Raw genomic sequence first — 22,581 nt, 5'->3', positions numbered from 1 at the left:
CATAGACAATTGTCTCCTACACTCAGAATATTGAGCCAAAAAATATATATATATATATATATATATATATTAAGGCTCGTCTTCATACATCGATATTTATTAACAATACAAAGATAAGGTTCTCCCCGTCTCCGTCACCTAAACAAGCGTGGAATGTAGGATCCATGGGAACTAATCATGTAGTCGATGAAATGAGTGAAACCTATCATCATTATTTAACAAGTCAAAAAGACTCGATGAGGTTCTCGACACTTGGATAACAATATATGTGCGCTTTTCCTGTCTCCGTCGCCTAAACAAGCATGGAATGTAGGATCCACGGGAACTAGCACATATTTGCTGAAAGGAAATATGCGCTTAGAGTAACTAATCATGTTGTCGAGTTAAATTGGTGTTTATATCATATATTGTGCTACATATATAAATCCGTTGACGACATTCATACAAATATTGTGGGTAACATCGTTCACCCTAGTCAACATTTGCACACTTCATTATTATATTTCCATTCTCTTATCTATCCATGTTATTTCAGTACGCGAGTGTTGCGGAATTTTTTTTTGAGAAAACATTGCAACAAGTTTTCAATGACTATCTAAGTAGAGTTATGCAATCAGGTTGAATGTCACACGTAAGTAATTGCTTATGTGTGATGATTGGAATGTATGTGGGATGTTTGCAGCTAAAGAACTAACACAGGATAATTATTTAGCTTTCTTCTTTATGTCTATCCTTAATGGTTCCTCCAAGGAAAGAAATTGGAGTAGATTTTGTGAGTATACCTCTTGTAAACCCTCACGAGACTATAACTCGTCCACTAGGGACATCTAGGGGTTTAAAGGCATGTTGCATTAGCTAAGTGTAACTGTATTATAAATGAAAGGGAGTTTTTGTATAGTTTAGTTTGCTCGAGGACTAGAAAAAGCTAAGTGTGGGGAAATTTGATAAGTGCATAATTCATATGTTTTTAGTGTCCATTCCATACTTGTTTTAGTTATTATTCTTGCATATTTCGTATATTACTCTTGTTTTATGTTATTTGTCTCTATTAGGTGAATCATCCAAAAAGGAGCTAATAAGAGAAGTATTCCAAGTATCCAAGTGAAGCCAAAGATAAGTGGAAGAAGTGCGACGAAACGGAGCAAAAGTGATCAAAATCAAGACACTGGCCAAAGACCAAGCTTAACTCAGTCAAATTCAGGATTTCTTATCACCATCTTGAAGATAATTCAATTACAAAAAGAATGCAAAAACAATAAGGTCATTCCGAGTTTGGACGAAGACGTTATGGGCAAAACAAGCTTATAGAATATTGACTTCTACAAGAGGGTACACATACTGGTACGTGTACCATGAAGGCTAAAATTCACGAACTATCTTTTAGGACTTTCTTTCGTAGTTTATGGTCGGGTTGTTAAACCGAGTTAGATACTTGAAAGCCAAGCAATGTAAACCTATATAAAGAGGTATTAGGCCATTTAAAGGGAGGTCACAGAATTGTAAGTCTTGGAGAGAAGAAACTACACAGAGGGAAAGCTAGGGTTTCACAGTGGTTCCTCTTTGTAACATTATCTCTTTACTTTTCTTATATGTATACCATGTATGTTTCTACATCCATGAGTAGATAAACACCTACTGATTGAGGATGAATTCTAAGTTGTAAATAAAATTTGATTTAGTATATGAATCTATTTTGATTTCTTCATATGATTATCGTTTGTGTTTACTATTAAAAATACCTATGAGTGATTGATAGATTGTTTAGGTGGCCAACTAAATATATTTATTAATTTAATATATTGCTAGTAAGGGTTAGGATATCCTCAATTGTTGAATAATTCCTTACACAAGTAGAGAATGTGAGACCTTACAGAGGGATTCTGTAAAGCAATGAACACAACCCTAGCAAGTAGACCGAGTGTACTGAGTCTAACTACTAGGATCAAACCTAAATTCACAAACCCTAAAGCATTCGAATGAATTACATCTTGTAAGCATACCTCAAGGTGGTTCAGAAGGATAGAATCTTGTGACTAAGCGTACTTGTTATCTAGTGACTTAAGGAATTTTGAGAATAGCTACGCGTACCTTTTATTCTACGGTTGGTGATAGTCTATGACTAATGACGAATAGATGAATATACTACTCCAGTGAATACTTAATAATGAAGAAGGATTCCTCGATCCTCTCTCTCTATTGCTTACAACTTAATATTTTCAAATTTTTTTATTTACTTGTTCAAAATCTAAAACAAACCCCTCTTTGTGACACTCGGACAACTAAAACTTAATACTCTTCGTGGGAACGATCCTTGACTCCATTTTATTACCAGTTAATTGTGTGGAAATAAACGATTTAATTTGATTGCACTTACGACAGCCATCAAGCAACGTATACTTCTTTCTTTAGGCATCTATTTAAGAATGCAGATTTTAGTCCATTTGAAATAGCTTAATCTTGAGAAAACAAAAATGAGCCAATAGCAGTCAAATGGACTCAAGGCGTTCAATAGGAGAAAAGGTTTCGTCAAAGTCAATACCTTCAATCTGTGAATATCCTTGAGCGAAAAATCTTGCCTTGTTTCAGACCATTGTACTGAATTCATCTGACTTGTTCCTAAATTTCAATTTTGTAACAAAAATATTGATATTAGAGGGAAGGTACGAGTTCCCATACATCTTGTCTTTTAAACTGATTTATCTTTTTCATGCATGGCATTCACCCAAAAGGGATCATTAAGAGCTTCATCAACATTTTTGGGTTCCACTTGCGAGAGATGACATCCAAAATTACAGATATTTCGAAGTTGATTTCTCGTCTTAGCAGTGGATTTTGTCCTCTATTAATATTATCGGTATCATGATTCCTCTGAACCCACAAGTGTCGTGGAGTGGCACGTTCAACAGGAATACGCTGATTAGGGATTTTCTCCTCATCACCAGAAACATTCGGATCGATAACCGTTGGTACAACTTCCACCGACTCTGGAACTTCTTTGACTTTATCAGTTGTCTCCAGAAGAGGTAACTCAGCAGGAGAGTCATCATGAAGAAAATATTTCAAATCGTCAATGATAACATTTTCCGATTCCATCATAACACGAGTTCTTAGATTGTATACTTTAAAACCACGACTGTCAGATGCATATCCAAGGAAAATACCTTCGTCACTTTTAAAGTCAAACTTCCCTCTCTGTTTTCGATCCTTGAGAATGTAGCACTTACTTTCAAACACACGAAGATGGTGTAAGTTAGGTTTCTTACCATACCATAACTCATATGGAGTATTTAGGGTTCGTGAGCGTAAATACACATGATTGATCAAGTAGCAGGTTGTAACAACAACTTCTTCCCAAAATTTTAGAGGTGAGTTTTTGTTGTGGAGCATTACCCTTGCCATTTACTGTATACTTCTATTCTTCCTTTAAGCAACTCCATTAGCTTGTGGAGTTGTGAGTGGTGAATATTGTTGAATAATACCTAGTTGGTCATAGAACTCAAACACTTTTTTGTCTTTGAATTCGGTTCCACGATCGCTCCTAATTTTCTTTAGTTCGCGACCTTGTTTATTCTGGATTCTATTAATAATAATCTTGAACTTACTTATGGTCTCATTTTTATGTGCTAAGAACGCCACCCAAGTAAATCTGGTGTAATCATCGACCATTACGAAGCATATTTTTCTTCCAATAGTAGGTTATTGAATGAGTCCAAAGATATCCATATGAATTAAATCAAGTGGAGCCTTGGTGGTGCCTTTATGACAAGCCTTGACAAGTTCTTTGTTAATGATCTTGCCAAGAAGGCGATAATTGATGTGACCAAGCTCATGCCAAAGATGCGTATATTCCACCTTAGTCAGATTACAACAAGGATTAGATTGAGTATCTATAAGATAACAGTTATTTTTTCCACGTATACCCCAAAAAATTACCTTTCCAAACTTATCTTCAATGTCACATCCTTCATTACTGAAGATAACTTAATGACCTTTATCACAAATTTGACTAACAGAAAGAAGATTTGCAGTCATACCTTTAACGTAAACTACGTCATGAACTTCAGGCACACCAGTAAGCTTGATCGTTCCCTTTTTGTTAATATAGCAACAAATCCCATCTCTGAATGTTACAGGTCCTCTATTATAATCATTCAAATTTACGAACCAAGAGAGCTCACTAGCTATATGCCGGCTACATCCACTGTCAAGAAACCATTGAAAGGGTGATGTGGACTTTAAGGAAAAAGCTCCCATACTAACATTACAATTTCTAAAGGAATGTCTTGTCAGATTTTTAAGCCTTGTAAGGTTAGAAAAAAGTTTTCTATCTTTCTTGTTAAGAATGCTTGCAACCTTTAACTTCTTCCTGAAAAGCTTACATGTATATTTATAGTGATTGGAAGAACCAAAAAATATACAGGAGCCAACATCTTTTGAAGTAACATCACCAGACTTCGAACAAACCTGATCCACGTCGGTTTTAATAAAGCCTAACCCTCGTTTATCCCCAGACTGTCGACAATTCTTTAGAAAAGAATCAAGAGAATTACTCAGATCCTTGGTAAAATTGGAATATTTTTCAACAGAGTTTGAAACCCCAAGAGTTTGATCAAGAACAGATTTTGAATCAGATAACTTTGCAATTATCTCTTTATTAATTTGAATTTGATCATCCATTTAGACTGGAGAATTTTTTTCCCTATCAGATCCTTCTCGAATATCAGAATATTTGATATAAACCTCACAGTGAAGTCCATCGATTTTTCTTATCAATCGGTGTTTCTCATGACAAAGTTTTTCGATCATTTTCTTCAGATCATAACCAAAATCACCATCGATGGTTTCTAAAACACACTCGGGATCTGGTATAGTCTGGGCTGGTGATACATTATTAGAGATAGTACTTTCGTCCATATAGTCAGATTACTTCAAACACAGACTTATTAGGTCTTTCACATGTTTGCCTGCTCTGATACCAATTGAAAATACGGGGATACCAAAATACACCACCAACTTTTTCTTAGGCAACCTGTATGGACTAAACACAAATACAATATTTCCGAGAGTTACACCTTAATGAATCTCAATCAAGAATTATATTAGAAGTTTTTATCTCTTTCTCTCACAACCAATATGTAAACGGAGACAGTACGTGAACCTGATTATAATGTGAGAGTACTTGGACGATACTAAATATCAATATCCAAGATCAATCAAGTCGTATCCAACAATTACGATGGACGTATCTACTTTGATTGATTTACGTACAACTTGTGATATTTCAATTATAAAGATAAATAATATAATGCGAAAAAAGAAATAACACAGACACCAGAAACTTTGTTAACGAGGAAACCGAAAATGTAGAAAAACCCTGCGGCCTAGTCCATATTTGAACACCAAATTGTATTAAGCCTCTACAAACACTAGCCTACTAAAAATAACTTCAATCTGAAATGTAATTGAGACCGAATCCACCGTCACCGTAATTCAGTTACAATCGCGCTCCTTGCGCCTCTTGAATCTCAAAAGACTTTGCGTAATTGATTTTTTTAGCCGACGTCCTTTACATCCTAAGAGTTTCTTCAACACAATTGAAGACCTTATACAAATCTGCCTCCCACAGATAAGCCTATATGTGATTTCCGTTTTGATCAAAGATCAAGGTGAGATAGGAAATCATTTGCAATAGACAATGTCTAGCAAACCTCAAAATCCGGTACTTACGACTCCCGAAGAGCATCCTAGATTATTTTTCACCTCACAAGTAATTTCTACTCCAATTTCAACTAAAAATCATTATGGAGGAATATACTTGCGGAATCACAAAGTCTAAGACGAAGAACTTTACGATTTCTATCTATCTCGCCTGATCGGAGTGAGACTCAACAATCAGTATCAATATCAGGATATACGAACTATCAAGATAAAGATAGTTGGACATGGCTTTACGAATCCCTAAGAGAAGTCTTTTTAGTCGCTAAACCTAAAAAGGTAAATGAGAGGATGACTTTAGTTTACAACTAGAACACATAAGAAAAGTGTCAGGGATTCAAAGATTACAGTTGCTTGAGGTTCTCCTTATGTAGATTTTCAAAATTAAAGGTTGCTTTAGATTTAAGCTTAGGTAGCTTTGGAATCAAGCAATCAATATCCACCGTTAGATGAATCTTTGATTTGAGATTTTACACAACAAAATATACACTATGGTTAGGATGAACCGTAACCGAACCGTGTACTATGACTTGTTCATGAAAGGTTAGACGAAATTATCCATACAAACTATAAGCTTAACCATTTTCATATCACACTTAAGACTTTAATCTTAAGTCACAACCATAGGTTATAATGTGATCAAATATGCCTAGATGTGTTAGAGTTTTTCAAATGCCGATTATCTCATAAAAATAATTCTGATGCATCTGAAAATATTCGACTGGGTAAGTATGTATACGTGGTACGTGTACTTACTTTCAGTTCGTGAGTTATTTTGCCATGGTACATGTACCGGGTTTTATACCCTTAAGACAAAACGAGTTCAAGGGTCAAAAAACTTTTCCGATTTGCATAATAGGTATGCGTACCAACCTGGTTCAGGAGTCAACAGACTTTTTTCGGTTTGCATACTGGGTATGCGTACCAACCTGAGTTCACGAGCCAACAGATTTTTTATGGTTTGCATACATGGTATGTGTACCAAAATTCATTATCGAACTATAGCTACGCCGATACGTGTACTGCGGCTCCGGACCTACAGCAGTTGCTCCAGTATGTAACATGGTATGCGTACGGTCCTGTATCCATATTTAGAGTAGTTCTATATCTCTCTAGTAATCAATTTGAAACATTCCCGAATAACATGTATGACACATATCATTGTTTCAGGCTATTTTCAAATGATAATCTTGAATCACGATTTAGGTTATAAACAATAACCAAAATTCATCAAGTATGAACAAATTAACTTAAACTTAGTCAGCATATTTCGATAATAATTAATCAAGATAAACTTGACTCGAAATTTTTGTTGTGCATGTAAAATCTGATTTAGTCATGCGACAAAGTCTCATAGATAGAAAGGTGAAAAGTTGAGTAATATGTGGTTCAATCTTCACTTACCTTTTCTTGATGAAGTTCTCCAAAAGCTTCGGTTGATTTTCGCCCTCAATCGATAGAACGCAGTGATGTCTGGTACTCAACTACACATTTCTATCGTAATTCGAGATTTGACTAAATGTAGACTAGAAATCAAGATATATTTTTGATTAATTAAATTTGACAACAAGCTTGAGATAGAAACACTTGTGAGTTCGATCTAGCAATGCTCTAACAGCTGTGCTCATTTAGTTGTCTTTGCTACTACAAGACCTTACACAACATTCTTCCCCAAGCTAAGGTCCTTTCAGGTCCAGAAGTTACTTCAACCTAAGTGAATACTTTTATGATTATTTGTCTCTAACAGAAAGCTTATTTGGTTTCCTTCAAAAAAGATGTTTAATCAAGGTATACAAATCTATATGCTATGAGGGATCTTCAATAAATGAAGACATCAAGCAAACTCAATATTAGGTTGAACTTATTCTCTTAAAAAGTTATAGAGGTTCCTAATCAATTCTACCTCACAAGAAAATCTAAACAAATCAAACCACAAGTGATTCATATATCTATCTTGTGTAATCACAAAGTCTGAGATGAATGATACTTGTGATTTCTATCAATCAAGTTCCTGATCTAATTTTTCTAAAACTTAGAAGATCAATTAGAACAAGATCTGTATAACAAGAACTATCAGGTAAAACGTTGTCTTACCGGGTTTCATGAATCCCTTAGTGAAGTATTTAAAAGTTGTGACCTAAAACTACTTCACCAGAGAAAACTTAGGTTTTAGAGGACATTACAGTAGGATTGACTTGGTAGTTGATAATGATAGATTTGGTATTGGTCTAATTCGTTTGTTTCTTTTGAGTATCTCTTCTTCCAAAGAAACGATTGATTTGGTGGTTGATAAAGATGGATTTGATATTATAATAGGATTTTTGTAATATCCTGTGGTTTTAGCATGGCGCATGCTCAAAGATGCATCATGGTATTACATGAAGCTTCATCCAAAGCTTCTACTGCGTATTAAGAGGCAGTTGGACAAAGGCCAATATCCCTCCAAGAGTGGCACATTATGTTGAGCATATTGGCCATGGACAATATGGCACCAAGCGGAAGATACATTGGCCTAGAGTCAGTAACGACGCTTTGGATAAGCTATACTAGACAAAGGCAAAAAATCTCGCATCAAATAGTGCATTAGGCCAGTTGGGTAGATGGCCTTGGGGCATTGCTCCACAATCATTGCGCATTATGCAGGCCATTTGAAAATGCGGGGCTCTAACAACCACACCCAACAATTCCTTTGGCAATCTGAGAGGACTTAATCCAATACACTTTCTAGAGAATCAACTAGACAGTCAAACTCAATCTAGATTAAAGTATATCAAAGAGTTTAATATCTCTAACTCTTGATTCAATCCGCAATCAGCAAATAGAAATCTGCGAGCCTGATTGAATATAAGAGGAATTACTTGAACAGTACCAAAGACCAATGTTTAAGTGTCAATCAATGTAAATCAACAACCAAAGGTTGGATATTCTAACTGATTGATCTTAACGCACAACCTGTGATATTTCAATTATATAACAAAATATAATGCGGAAAAGAAATAACACATACACCAGAATTTTGTTAACGAGGAAACCGCAAATGCAGAAAAACCCCGGGACCTAGTCCAGATTGAACACCACATTGTATTAATCCGCTACACATACTAGCCTACTACCAATTAACTTCGTACTGGACTGTAGTTGAACCCTAATCAATCTCACACTGATTCAAGGTACAGTTCCGCTCCTTAGGTCTCTGATCCCAGCAGGATACTACGCACTTGATTTCCTTAGATGATCTCACCCACAACTAAGAGTTGTTACGACCCAAAGTCGAAGACTTGATAGACAAATCTGTCTCACACATAAAAGTCTATAGGATTGAATAAATATATCTCCCATAGAAATACCCAAGAGTTTTTTTTCCGTCTTTTGATAGATCAAGGTGAACAGGAACCAATTGATAAAACAGACTTATATTCCCGAAGAACAGCCTAATATTATCAATCACCTCACAATAAACTTAATCGACTAGCGAAACAAGTTATTTTAGAATCACAAACGATGAGACGAAGTTTGTTTGTGATTACTTTTCTATCTTGCCTATCGGGGATATAAAATCTCGAGCCAATTACTTCAATTGCACTCAACACGATAGAAACAACAAGATCATATCTCGCAACTACAAAGATAATAGTTGGATCTGGCTTCACAATCCCAATGAAGTCTTCAAGTAGTTAACCTATAGGGTATCGAGAAGAAACCTAAGGTTAAAGTAGAATCGACTCTAGTTATGCAACTAGTAACACACAGGAGGTGTGGGGATTAGTTTTCCCAGTTGTTAGAGTTCTCCTTTATATAATTTTCAAATCAGGGTTTGCAATCCAAGTTACTTTGGTAACAAAGAATTCATTATTCACTGTTAGATGAAAAACCTGATTCAACCAAGATAATATCTTTCAACCGTTAGATCGAACTTAGCTTGTTACACAAATGAAATGTACCCTCATTTAGGTTTATGTAGCCGTACCTAAACGTGTACACCATGTTGGTTCACAAATAGTTAACCGAGGTTAACCATATAATTACTCTCATATCAACCTTATCCATCTTAGACATAACTAGTTCAAATGACTCAAATGAAACTAGTTAAAGAGTTGTTCAATTGTTTAGGAAACAAAATTGAAATCAAATCTGTTTGATTCACTTGAATCAATCATGAACATTGTAGCCACGGTTTGCAAAGATTGTATTCGTTATGATTTAAATGTTTAAGTTCATGGACTTTGACCGATTTGACAAAGTAACCAGCTTAAGTATGCGTACGGGTATGCGTACTCAAGCGACCGGATTTGAGTTTAAGTTTCCAAACTCAGCAGAAATTTTCGGTTCGAAAACTTCCGCCAGTATGCGTACGTGTACGCATACTTAAGGTGACTAGTTAAGAGTTTTGCCAAAACCAAACTCAGCAGAAATTCTCGGTTTGAGAATTTCCGCCAGTATGCGTACGGGTACACATACTTAACTTGTCTCCTTCATCAATTCCGTATACACACATATGCACACTCTTGGCTTCCGGTTTATGGACTTATACACTAATGTGCGAACACAATATATATGCTTATATCCAAAGATGGTTACATCATCAACTCTTTATTTCAATCATTGAAACATTCTTCTATAATGTTAATAGCTGTTTTCACACACACTATTAGCATCAAAGCGATTTTCAAGATTTTAAATAATCATTATTGAAACCTTCCAAGTCTTACACCAAATGATTGTATCACATAAACCATGCAAGATGTTACTCGGCAATTTTATCATGATATAAGATGAACTTGGTCGAAGCGAAAGCTTACCAACACATATTTCGAGAAATATGTAAGCGAGATATACTCAGCTCTAAATCTCAAATGTGCATAGAGAAAACTATATCGTAACACGACTTATGTCTCAATATAGGAGATAGTATAAATAGACTTGCCAAGTGATAGATAAGTTCAAGTCTCCACATACCTTTTGTCGAAGAAGTTCCACAAGCTCCCCTTAGTAGTTCTTCGTCTTCAAGAGATGAACGTCGAGAGATTTAAGCTCAACTACACTATCTATGTCCTAGTCCGAGACATTTATAAATAGGCTAGAAATCAAGACTTATAGTTTTGATCACTAACATTGACAAACATGCTTAAGATAGCAACGCATGCGAGTTTGACCGAGCAATGCTCTAACAATATGAAAAAGCGGGGGTCTAACAACCTCACCCAATATTTCGATTAGCAATCTGTATGGACTAACTCCAATATACTTTCTAGAGAATCAACTAGACAGTCAGACTCAATCTAGATAAAAATCTCTCGATTTGATCTTTACTCAAGCAAATGGAAATCTGCGAGTCTTTATCAAATACTAGAGAGATAAACTTGGATGGTACCAAAGACCAATATCCAAGTGTCAATCGATTTAAATCAACAACCAAAGGTTGGATATTCTAATAGAAATAACACAGACACCCGAAGTTTTGTTAATGAGGAAACCGCAAATGCAGAAAAACCCCCGGACCTAGTCCAGATTGACACTACACTGTATTAAGCCGCTACAGACACTAGCCTACTACAAACTAACTTCGGTCTGGACTGTAGTTGAACCCTAATCAATATCACACTGATTCAAGGTACATTTGCGCTCCTTACGTCTCTGATCCCAGCAGGATACTACGTAATTGATTCCCTTAGCTGATCTCACCCACAACCAAGAGTTGCTACGACCCAAAGTCGGAGACTTTAATAAACAAATTTGTATCACATAGAAAAGTCTACGATGATAGATAAATCTGTCTCCCATAGATAAACCTAAGAGTTTTGTTCTACTTTTGATAAACCATGCTTTATAACAGGCTTCATTCGTCATTTATAGCCCTTTCTGGACTAATGAGATTTGAGATTTTGCCGAGAGATGTAAATCTCTCTGAGATTTTGAGGAGAGATATGAATCTCTCCGAGATTAGAGATTTTTCAGAGAGATTTGAATCTCTCCGAGATTTTGAGGAGAGGTGTGAATCTCTCCGAGATTTTGCATAGAGATGTGAATCTCTCCGAGATTTTTAAGGACGGATCAAAATCTCGACTAAGATTTTCTTAACGGATCTGAATCTCTCTGTGGTCAGCTGGGACTCGTCCTGAAGAGAGAGAAAAATGCTTTGTACACCCGATTAATGTCACCGTGAGACTTTGGCTCACTTGTCTTTGACCAGCGTATCTTGCAGAGATGTGCTAGAAATCTATTGGGTACGTATTTATGGGGCTAACATGACCAGTGTATCTCAGAAGGATGTTCTAGGAATCTGTCAAAAGGGCCCAGAGGAAGAATAACTAGTATATCTCAGAAGGATGTTCTAGGAATCTGTCGAAAGGGCCCAGAGGCAGAATAACCAGTGTATCTCAGAAGGATGTCCTAGGAATTATTCGGAAATCTCAGTAAGTTGAGTCAGAGCCTAGAGTAGACATGACCAGTGTATCTCGCGATGATGTACTAGGAATCAGTCCTTGATCTCAAATAGGATGAGTCGTGCTTACATGAGACATGCATATCTACGCTCTGGGTCATGAATCCGTCAAGGACGTTTTTACGCATCTACATAGCCTATATGACCAACAGTATCTCGTCGAGGATGTATACTAGGAATCATGGCATCACAATCAGTTGTGTCTCACGAAGACATGCTGGAATTGTGGTGGTTCTGGTTCATAAGTCTGCCGGGGACGTTTTACGCTCTACATAACCTACGTGACCAACAGTATTCCGCAGGGATGTGTGCTATGAGTTACGACATCACGACCAGCAGTGTCTCGCGGGGACGTATACTAGAAATCGTAGCTATGAGTGCCTTGAGGACCAATGTCTTAATCTCTCCCGTGAGAGTTGAATTTTGCCTATAATCTTGAAATGACACTTTTGCCCCTTATTCAAATTTCACCATCTAAGTTTAGGAAAGCAAGTGAAAATAAAAATATAATATTCATATGAAATTATAATTATTATTTTTTTTTCAGAGTATAATTTAGTATTCTTGACCAAATTAGATACTCCAATCCTATACTCTAAGTTAGGTGAAGAAAATAATAACATCAAATTAGTCAAGGTATTTTAAATTGGTAAAACAAAATAAAAAGTATGGCTTTAAGTTTTGTAAATCTATTTTCTTAGAGCAACTGCAACCATATGAGTTGCTAAATTGCCAAATTACTAAGTTATATTTGGCATTTTTTTTTTGACTTTTTCATTTCAGACGCAATGGTGGATGGGATGCTATATCTGGACTGTATTATTAAAACTATTTCATCAAAAACATTGATTATAAAACCGTCTACATGAGACGTTAATATTAAATACGTCCAAGTGTGAACGCTGTTATAAAAACCGTTTAAGTTGAAATGCGTTTTATAAAGACATCTTTCTATTCAAGTGCTTTGCTTGGATTTTATAAAGATGTTTTGATCATGTAAAGACATCTGTCTTCAAAAGCAATTATATAAATTTCTGAGTCTAGACGTAGACATTAAGAGCATTTGATAAAATGTTTTTTAAAGAACGTTGGCACAGACGCGGGTTTTAATGGCGTTTTATTTTTACAGGCAACTTATACTTGCGTCTGGAGGCAGACATAACTTATGCTTGCTTCCAGTGTTTCACGTAGCTTATAACTGCATGAAGCTATATATGAGAATTGTCAAAAAAAATCTCATATGTGGACATTTCGTTTGACATTATATAAATATGGCACTTATAGCAGCTAAGAGTTGTCATATATAGCTTATAGCAACAACACTAAAATGGTTCTTAAACGCTTATTTTTATAGAGGTTTCCAACTCAATGAACTCATATAACCTTTTCTTGTGTCGATGAGAAAAACTTCTTTTCCCCGTTATCTTTCCTTAAGGTCCATCAACAGCTTTGGTGATTTCCTTTGTTTTCTTTTCCTGGTCCAATCCGTCGAAGAATCTAATAGTACCAAATAGGGGGGACATGTATATCTTTTGACCAATAGTAGATGGAGGTCTTTCAAATTGTACATGCTATTTTGGATTGTTCACTGATTTTTTCGTCTATTATTGGGACTAAGTACTATACCAGTATCACCATACTTTGAATGCAAATTCCTAGAGATTAGAGTATGGAAAGAAAAAAGAATTCAGATCATAATCAGATCAATAATGTGATCGGTTTCCTTGGTACACAGAAATTCAGATGTACACACACAGACACACTCACCACATAGAAACAAATGTATCCCATCCGCACATGTGTGCTTACAGTCCCCACGTGTGATACAGTGATAATGACTTCCCCTCATATTTAGATATATTTACATCCTAGCCCTGTAATCTTTTGTTCCTCGTACTGCTCTATTTATAACAAAAAGGTCATGGCATTTTAGCAATAAACATAACCTCCAAGGTCATTCCATGTCATTTTTTCCTCGCCGGAGATGATCCTGTTTGTCTGATTTTGCCTTTCATGTGTTGCGGGTCCCACATAATTTCGCCCTAAAAAGAAACAGGAAACTTAAATATTTGTTAGCATCCCGAGGAACATACAATCTAAACCATTGATATAAAAGTAAAATCGGAACCACACAAATCTCAAGAGAAACCAAGGGCTAAAAATGGATGAACTTTCATAGTGACTATTTTTAGTCACTGTAGTTTGACTTGGTCTTACACGCCATCGAATTAATAATGAGACTCTGAGAATCAACTCTCTCACTTCATTAAAGAGTCTTCCTCCTCCTCTTCTTCTTCTCTCTTGAAACTTGAAAGAACCCTCTGTATTTCTTTAAAGATTTTGAGAGAGAGAGAGAGGTATTAAAGCTAGCCAGGATCATTAAACACTAGAAGCATATAACTTCAATGCCATTCTGCTGCTAAAATGCGCAGCAGCAGCAGCAGCAGTCTTTGTAGCTCGACAATGGGTATACTACAACACCACTACCGCCACCGCCACCACCACCACCACTATCAGCAGCATCAGCATCGACTATTTTCAGCTGTTCTTAAAGTTCTTTCTGTTATTCTCTGCCTTTTAGTTTCATCTACCTCTGCATCCTCTTCTTCTTCTTTTTATCATGCTTCGTTACCTGCGAGAAGTCTCTTCTCATCAACTCGTCATCAACTCGGTAAGTACAATTCTATTTTTTGAACCATTTCTATGTATAGGGCTGAGTCAGGAACTAGTTAACTCAGGTTTTTGTACTAATTTGTTTGTGTTTAGGTAGAGGGTTGGCAATGGGATTGACGTCCCAAGAAAAGATAAAGAGTAGTAGAAGAGATAATAATAATGGAGAATCGGTGATGATGAATCGGAGGAGAGTGTTAATACGAATGGGAGTTGGATCGTCACCACCTACGTGTAGATCTAGATGCGGAAGGTGTAGCCCATGTAAGGCAGTTCACGTAGCTATACAACCAGGTCGAAGTGTAATACTTGAATATTATCCTGAAGCTTGGAGATGCAAATGTGGGAATAAACTCTTTATGCCTTGATTAGTCAAACATAATTCTTTACTAATATGAAAATCTTGCATTAACCGATCAGCCCTGTGGCGATTGCGGCTTCTCAAAGCATCCCCAGTGGTGTGTGTGGAGGAGATCTCGAATGAATCTTTTGATGTGTTTGTATTGTGATTCTTGTAGGACTTGTCAATTTATGTATTTATATATGTAAATGGATTCTGAGGGGGACTCTTTCTATCTCTATCTCACCCTATGCTTTTTTTTCCTTTTTATGGGAAGTTAAGGATATGGAATGTTTCTGTTACTCTTGTATTTATTACTACTAGTATAAGCAAGATTGATTTTAAAATTAAAACAAAGATTTTGGGAAAGCAAACTTTTGGGTTGTTTTTTAAATTGTAGTAGGTATTTAATGGATGTTTTTGTTTGGTTATTTGATTTGATGTGAACGGTGTGAGAGTACTGTGCTGATGTTATGAGTTCAATTAGTACTTCAATAAACCATTGTACAAATATGATCCTTGTGCGAGGAGGATGCGTCTTTCAGTTTGTGCATCCAAATATGTCATTGCTTCGAGTCATATAGCAATAATATACAGAATAACAAATGAGTAGTAACTAGTAAGCCAACTTAGCCAAGTCCTTCTAGGCTAATAGTCAGATTGGCGGCCTTTCATTTACTGGTCGCGACTTGTGTTTTAATTCAGATTTAAATGTTCTGCTCTGCAGTTCCAAACATTAAGCCTCCATCCAAGTAATTTCTTGGTGTTGATCCAAGATGATTAATGAATGTACCAACATCATTTATTTCAAATGTAAGGTATGAAATTACTGTAGAAACAGTAGATTCAGAGTCGCGGTAAATCCAAAAATTGCCATCACGGATTATTCAATCCCTGACGAGTGAATAAAAGAGAGACATCCCTCAATAGTCTGCTAACTACTACTGCATATGTCCTTTCAAAGGCAAGGAAGCGACGTCTATGTCTTATCAATTTTCCCAACTTTTCTTTTATCAATCTTTTTCCTTTTCTTTTCTGTATGTCAAGCAAGCTAAAGCATGGCTTAAGGTGCCGCGTACAAGCAAGCAAACAAGAAACAGGTGGGGGAGAAGGAAATGGGCTCTTCAAAGTTTCAAACACCAACAATTTTCCATGTTAGAACAGCATTTGGGTTGAGTGAGAACTACGATATCATATATCCTGCATTTGCAGCGTTGCATTGACTGCTGAATAGCTCATTGGCTAAAGTACTCTAATTTGAAGCAGCATATGCAGAAGGAATTACAGCTGGTATATTTTTCAGTAAGGAAGTGTATACCTTAGGCTAGCTTGCTAGCTAGGGTTGTAAGTTTCCACAAATAATTACAATGATATGTTTGAACTCAGAAATGTTTGATTAGCTGCCTGCCAGGGAAGTCGTGGGTTTTGATTTGACATTTTGTGGAGAGTGGTGACACTATTCCAACCTCATTTTCTTATGATTTGTATCTTATCCATCTATCTACTTATTTAACTCCTATCAATCGATCTACCTATGCGTCTAGTTACAAAACCTAGTTTTCTTCTTCTGCCACTCTTGTAGTCTTGCGTATTGTCTACTCTTAAAGCGTCTCTTTTATATGAGTTTTAAATTTTTTACTTTGCCTCAATTGTCTGGCTTGCATTGTCTCAGCGAGGGCTCAGTGGCATCATGTGGGTCTTAGACGTCTTGCAAACCAACGAACCACCCGAAATTACATGAGCTGCACCTTGAATTGTCACGGGGAGAAAAGGTCAAGTATAGCTCTGTAGATTGACGGGACGAGTATGGGACCTATAATATGTCATTCACATTTATAGCTTTACCATCCATATAGACCAGGTCGGTCAAATTCTGTCCCTTCTATATTCATGGTAGGCAGGTGGGCAATGTAAGAAAGAAAGAAATGAGAAAGTGGAAGTGGAACTTCATCACATGGATGCAGCGTTTAAATTTAGTTACCTTTTATAAGTTAATAGGAGCGGAACCTTTTTAAAGAAGTTGAAAACTTTTTTTTTATTATTATTGAAAGAGGAGAAATTAATAGACTAAAAGAATGTCCAAGAGCTACCAGGGATGACCAAAAAGAGAAAAAGAGAAAACTAAAAAGTATTTCACAGTTCCGGCAAAGTTTAAGTGAACTCTGTTGCCTGAAGCAACAACCCAAGCTAAGACCAAAGACCTAGCTTCTAAACCCAAATCAATATCAATCTTCAAGTAGTGTTTCCCTTCAAATAATTTGGCGTTTCTTTTATTCCACAGTACCCAACATACAACAACTGGAATTAGGGGTCAAATTTTCTTTCCAGCGGATGAAAGAATACTAAAATGCCAGTAATGAGCAAGATCATACGTTGATCTTGGGAACGACCAGGCCCAGAAAGATGGCGTAAGCATCCCCAGACTTTGTAAGCAACCTTACAATGAAGCAAAAGATGGTCTGAAGTTTCATCAACATTACCACAGAGACTGCAAATTTTTTGACAAGAAATACCTTCCCTAAGAAGTAAGTCAGCAGTGTTGAGCTTTCCGTGAACTGCACACCAAATGAAAAAAATGATCTTTGGAGGAATATTAGATTTCCAAATAAACCATTGTGGGAAATTATTCACTCCATTACTCATTTACTTGCGTTTAGGTTGTTGTACAAGACTTGACAGAAAAAACCTCATCAACAGAAAGAGACCATCTTCTTGTATCATTTGAACCATCTAGAATTGGAGGCAAGTCTCCAATAACTTGTAACATATAAGCAAAATGATTAGTTTCGTCATCTGTGAGTCTTCTTTTCAGATCGAAGTGCCAAGAAACTTCAGTAGTAATAAGTTGAGACATAGAAGCAAACTTGTTCCGTACCAGCTTGTAGATTTCAGGAAAACTCTCGGACAAAGGGCTAACACCAATCCACTTGTCATGCCAAAAGGAAATGCAAGTACCGGAATAAACAACAAGTGTAAAATTAACAATGATCAAACGTCTTGTTTCAGCAATTGCTTTCCAACAAGAAATACCAACAAAATTTTGCACTTTACCTGGGAACCAATTGGAAGTGATAAAGCCATATTTTGCAGCAATTATTTGATACCACAAATGATTCTTTAACAAAGCTAGGTCATCAATCGTAAATCCAAGGCTCCCAAACCTCCTATATCTTTAGCAGCATGAACTGTGTATTCCAGTTAATAAGATGTGAGGTCTTTGAACCAACTTTATTTCCCCAAAGGAAGTTTCTTATTTTTCTCTCTAGCTGACAAATAATAGATGCATGTGCTTTGAAAAGAGAAAAATAATAAAGAGGAAGAGCAAAGAGAATACATCTGATAAGTACTTGTTTTCCTCCCTTCGACACTGACCTTTGATTCCAGAAAGAGAGTCTTGTATCAAAATTAACTAAAATTGGATCCCATAAAGCCTTTGAATTAGAATTAGCACCTAGAGGCATACCAAGATACATGAATGGAATGAAATCAGTGGCACATCCCAATTCCAAAGCCCAACTAGTTAAATCAGGTACATTGCCAATATAGATAAGTCTAGTTTTAGTGGTATTGACCTTGAGTCCTGCAAATAGTTCAAAACAGTTTAGGACTGAAAACAGATTATGAAGCTCTTTTTTGTTGTTGTCTAGGAAAAAAATGGTATCATATGCATAATGCAAATGATTTACCACAATTGCACTTTGAGAAACAGAGAATCCACTGAATAAACCCATATTAGCTGCTCTATCTAGATATCTAGAAAACCCTCCATTGCAATATTAAATAAAAATGGAGATATGGGATCGTCCTGCCTAACCCCCCTTGTACTCTTGAAATATCCAAAAGAAGAACCATTAATTAAAACAGAAAAAGAAGCACCAGAGTAACAAAACTTCATCAAATTACACCATTTACCACTCAAACCCATTTTTCGTAACACCATCTCTAAATAACTCCAGCTTATTCTATCACATGCTTTTTCTAAATCAATCTTGCAGATCATACCTGGATTACATAAAGCAAGTCTAGAGTCAACAAGTTCATTTGCAATCAAAATTCCATCAGTAATTTGTCTTCCTTCCATATAAGCACATTGAACTGGAGAGATAATCTTGTTCATGACTAACTTTAGTCTTATTGCTAGAACCTTCGAAATAATCTTGTAAACACTAGTTAATAAGCAAATTAATAGGTCCACAATCTTTCACAGTTTCAACATAATCTTTCTTTGGAACTAAAGAGATAAAAGTAGAGTTGTGCTTTGTATCAATCTTACCATGGATACAGAATTTTTTGACAGTATTCATAATATCTACCTTAATGAATCTCCAACACTTGTAAAAGAACACAATAGGATAACCATCAGGGCATGGTGCTTTGTCTTGACCAAGTTATTTGATTGCTTTAAATACTTCCTCCTCTGAAAACATTTCATCAAGAAAAGTAGCTTCAGTTGAACTTATTTTATCAAATTTAATCTCCTCCAGAGCTGGTCTTACAATGTGCTCTTCAATGAAGAAAGTCTTGTAAAAATCCACAATGTGATGTTGTAACTTGAATCTATCAGAAGTAAAATCCCCATCAACATAAAGTTGTCTAATCCGGTTGTATCTTCTCCTAGCAGTAGCAGTACTCATAAAGTGAAAAGTATTTCTGTCTCCTTATTGTAACCATCTTGTTTTTGATTTGATTCTCCATGATGTTTCTTCCATTGGAGTTACTTTTTCAAAATCAGCCTTATGTTTCACTATTTTAGCAAGTTGCTCCTCCACAAGTTAGATTCTCTTCAGCTTTATTATCAAGAATTTGAATATCAACAAGAATATTTTAAAGCTTCACAGAAGTATGACTAAAAGTAACCTTATTCCATTCTTTAAGCTTTTCATTTAAAGCTTTAAGTTTGAGCCAAAACACACAGTTATCAGTACCTGCAAAACAAAAAGAATTCCACCACTCCTCAATCATATCAATAAATTCATTCTCCGTAAACCACATAATCTCAAATCTGAATGGACTTGGACCCCAAGAAGGATCAGAAATATCAAGAACAAAAGGGATATGATCATAAGTAGGCCTAGATTTTGCAAGATAGGAGACAAACGGAAATTGAAGCTCAAAGGAATGAGAAACGACGAACCTATCAAGCCTACACACGACGGGGTTGGACTGGCCATTAGACCAAGTGAATCTTGCACCTTTGAGAGGTAAATCAATTAGCTCATTTTTTTCGCTTGATACCCGTAGAATCTTGTTTGTCAATCACCCTCTTCACAAGATTGAATTGGTTACAGCTCAGACTCACCGGAGGAATAATCAAACTATGATCATTAGTGATTTGATCACTGTTAACTGAGATGTACGCAGTGTAAGTGCCTGCCTTTGTCAAAATCTTTATGGACCTTGGTATGAAATCAATTCCTCTATTATGTACATATGATCTTCATATTTATCACTCTTAGGTTGGCTAATCTTAAAGTCATATGATCAATACATAGAATTTCTCCACATACTTTTGCAATACCATGAAAAACTTCAGTTGACCATAATTGATAAAGAATGCCTATAGCTTCAATCTTAAAATCAGTAGTGACCGTATTTTCTGATGAACACCAAACGTTAGGGTGTCATCTAAAAACAGAATAATTAACATTTTCTATCTAAAAAATGAAGTTCAGGCCAGCCTTAGAGAGATTCTCATCAGCATGAAAGATTGCCTGAGAGGAGTTAATTGGGAAGATTTCAAAAGGTGAGGCAATTTGAAGTTCATGACATAACGCTAATCCAATTGGAGACCAATACTCCACAGTCTTTGGTACTGATATCACAAAAGCATCATGCCATAACCCCATATGGTTATGATCCGAATGGGAAATTTTAATAAATTCAACTTGCTTAGAATTATGAATAGAGGCAGTAGATGGAGCTGCAAATCTATCACATAGGAGGGGCGATGACCAAGTTGTACTATTTTGATTGTTTCTAGGGGAAGATAATTTTTTTTGGGTTCTGAACACCTTTAGAAAGAACTTGGACATAAGAAAGATTAGATTTAGTGGGGTTAGATGATGAAGGAAATCTGAGTGCAGGGTTACCCCTAGAAGCAGAGAAAAGTAGTAGACTTTCTAGATAAGTAGCAAAATGAAACCATCCTTCAAAAACAGGACCGGCGGGAACATAGATAGAGATTGGATTGGATTTAGGGTTGGAACGAGAGAGAAAAATATGGAGATAAAAACCCATGGAGTTTGAGAGTTTATTTACCATGAACCAGACATTTGTTTCTTAAAACTTCCAATGTGTTCATTCTGCATCTTCATTTATTGCAACTTCATAAAGAACTTGTTGCAGGTGCTTAGCAAGATTAAAAGATTAAAAGATAAAGAACCATGGGAAGATCCAGGAGCAAAAAAATCAGAAAAAGAGACATTAGAAGGAGTAGTTGAGCTACAGGAAATCCTAAAGATTTTTTTTTGTCTATTCGGATGTAACGATGTTCCAGAGGCATGATTGAAAACAAGAAAAAAACATCTAAAAGAAATCTAAGAAAACCTAAGATCTATTGAAACGAAGGAAAAATGGAGAGCGGAGTGAGGAGAGAGAAATATTTCTCTTTGTTTCCACGAGTGTAGAGTTATTATAAACTTTTGTTTTGACAAAACATCTAAGAAGAAGTTGAAAACTTGAAATCAAGAAATAACTAACGTATAACTTAAGCCTTAAGGTCAAGAGGCCATGGTCCTCGACTATGTTATTATTTACATTTGTTGGCAAAACCTAAAAAAGGAGCCATCTTATTGATAAAAAAAAACTAAAAAGAACGAGGGTACGAGCCCGACCGAGAAAGAACAAGAAGAACTTCCACTTCTGTAAAAAGATATTATTAATTTTTACTGTTAACCTATTTTTACGGCTAAAGCAAAAAAAAAAAACTATCTCTTTTCCAGAAATAAAAGGAATGATCAACCATTATGACCGAAGCATCCTACTTAGTCTTCTATTTGCATATGAGTTACTTTTGTTAGATCATTGCTCGGTCGAATTCGCATGCGTTGTTATACCAAGCATGTTTGTCAATATTAGTGATCAAAACTATATGTCTTGATTTCTAGTTTACTTATGACTAAGTCTCGGTCTAAGATAGTTAAGTGTAGTTGAGCTCCAGACTCCATGGCGATCATCTTACGAAGACGAAGAACTACTCGAGGAACCAGTGGAACTTCATCCGACTAAAAAGGTATGTGGAGACTTGAATTTATCTATCACTCAAAAGTCTACTCTATCTCCTACTCTTGAGACAATAGTCGTATAAGTATGATAGTTTTCATACATACGCATTTGCTATTTCGAGCCGAGTACTCGCCTATCTTTTTCTCAAAATATGTGTTGGTAAGCTTTTGCTTTAACCACTTTCATATTT

General features: G+C 36.0%; 1 protein-coding gene and 1 long non-coding RNA gene across 2 annotated transcripts; one reads left to right on the top strand and one right to left on the bottom strand.

Moving 5' to 3' along the window:
• The first annotated feature begins 14,620 nt into the window (after positions 1 to 14,620).
• Positions 14,621 to 15,195, top strand: LOC113360167 (EPIDERMAL PATTERNING FACTOR-like protein 6). Its single transcript, XM_026603705.1, has 3 exons — positions 14,621 to 14,624; positions 14,739 to 14,828; positions 14,924 to 15,195. The coding sequence occupies exons 1-3, from the start codon at positions 14,621 to 14,623 to the stop codon at positions 15,193 to 15,195; spliced, it is 366 nt and encodes a 121-aa protein (XP_026459490.1).
• A 1,980-nt stretch (positions 15,196 to 17,175) lies between these two features.
• LOC113357757 lies at positions 17,176 to 21,794 on the bottom strand. The gene is made up of 2 exons (XR_003363912.1): positions 20,302 to 21,794; positions 17,176 to 20,092 (listed from the first exon to the last, which is right to left on the bottom strand). It is a non-coding gene; the product is annotated as an uncharacterized LOC113357757 (long non-coding RNA).
• Between the last annotated feature and the right edge of the window lie 787 nt (positions 21,795 to 22,581).

Source organism: Papaver somniferum, chromosome 3, assembly GCF_003573695.1.
Source record: "Papaver somniferum cultivar HN1 chromosome 3, ASM357369v1, whole genome shotgun sequence".
Lineage (NCBI taxonomy): Eukaryota > Viridiplantae > Streptophyta > Magnoliopsida > Ranunculales > Papaveraceae > Papaver > Papaver somniferum.
This window is presented reverse-complemented; position numbering and strand designations above follow the sequence as displayed.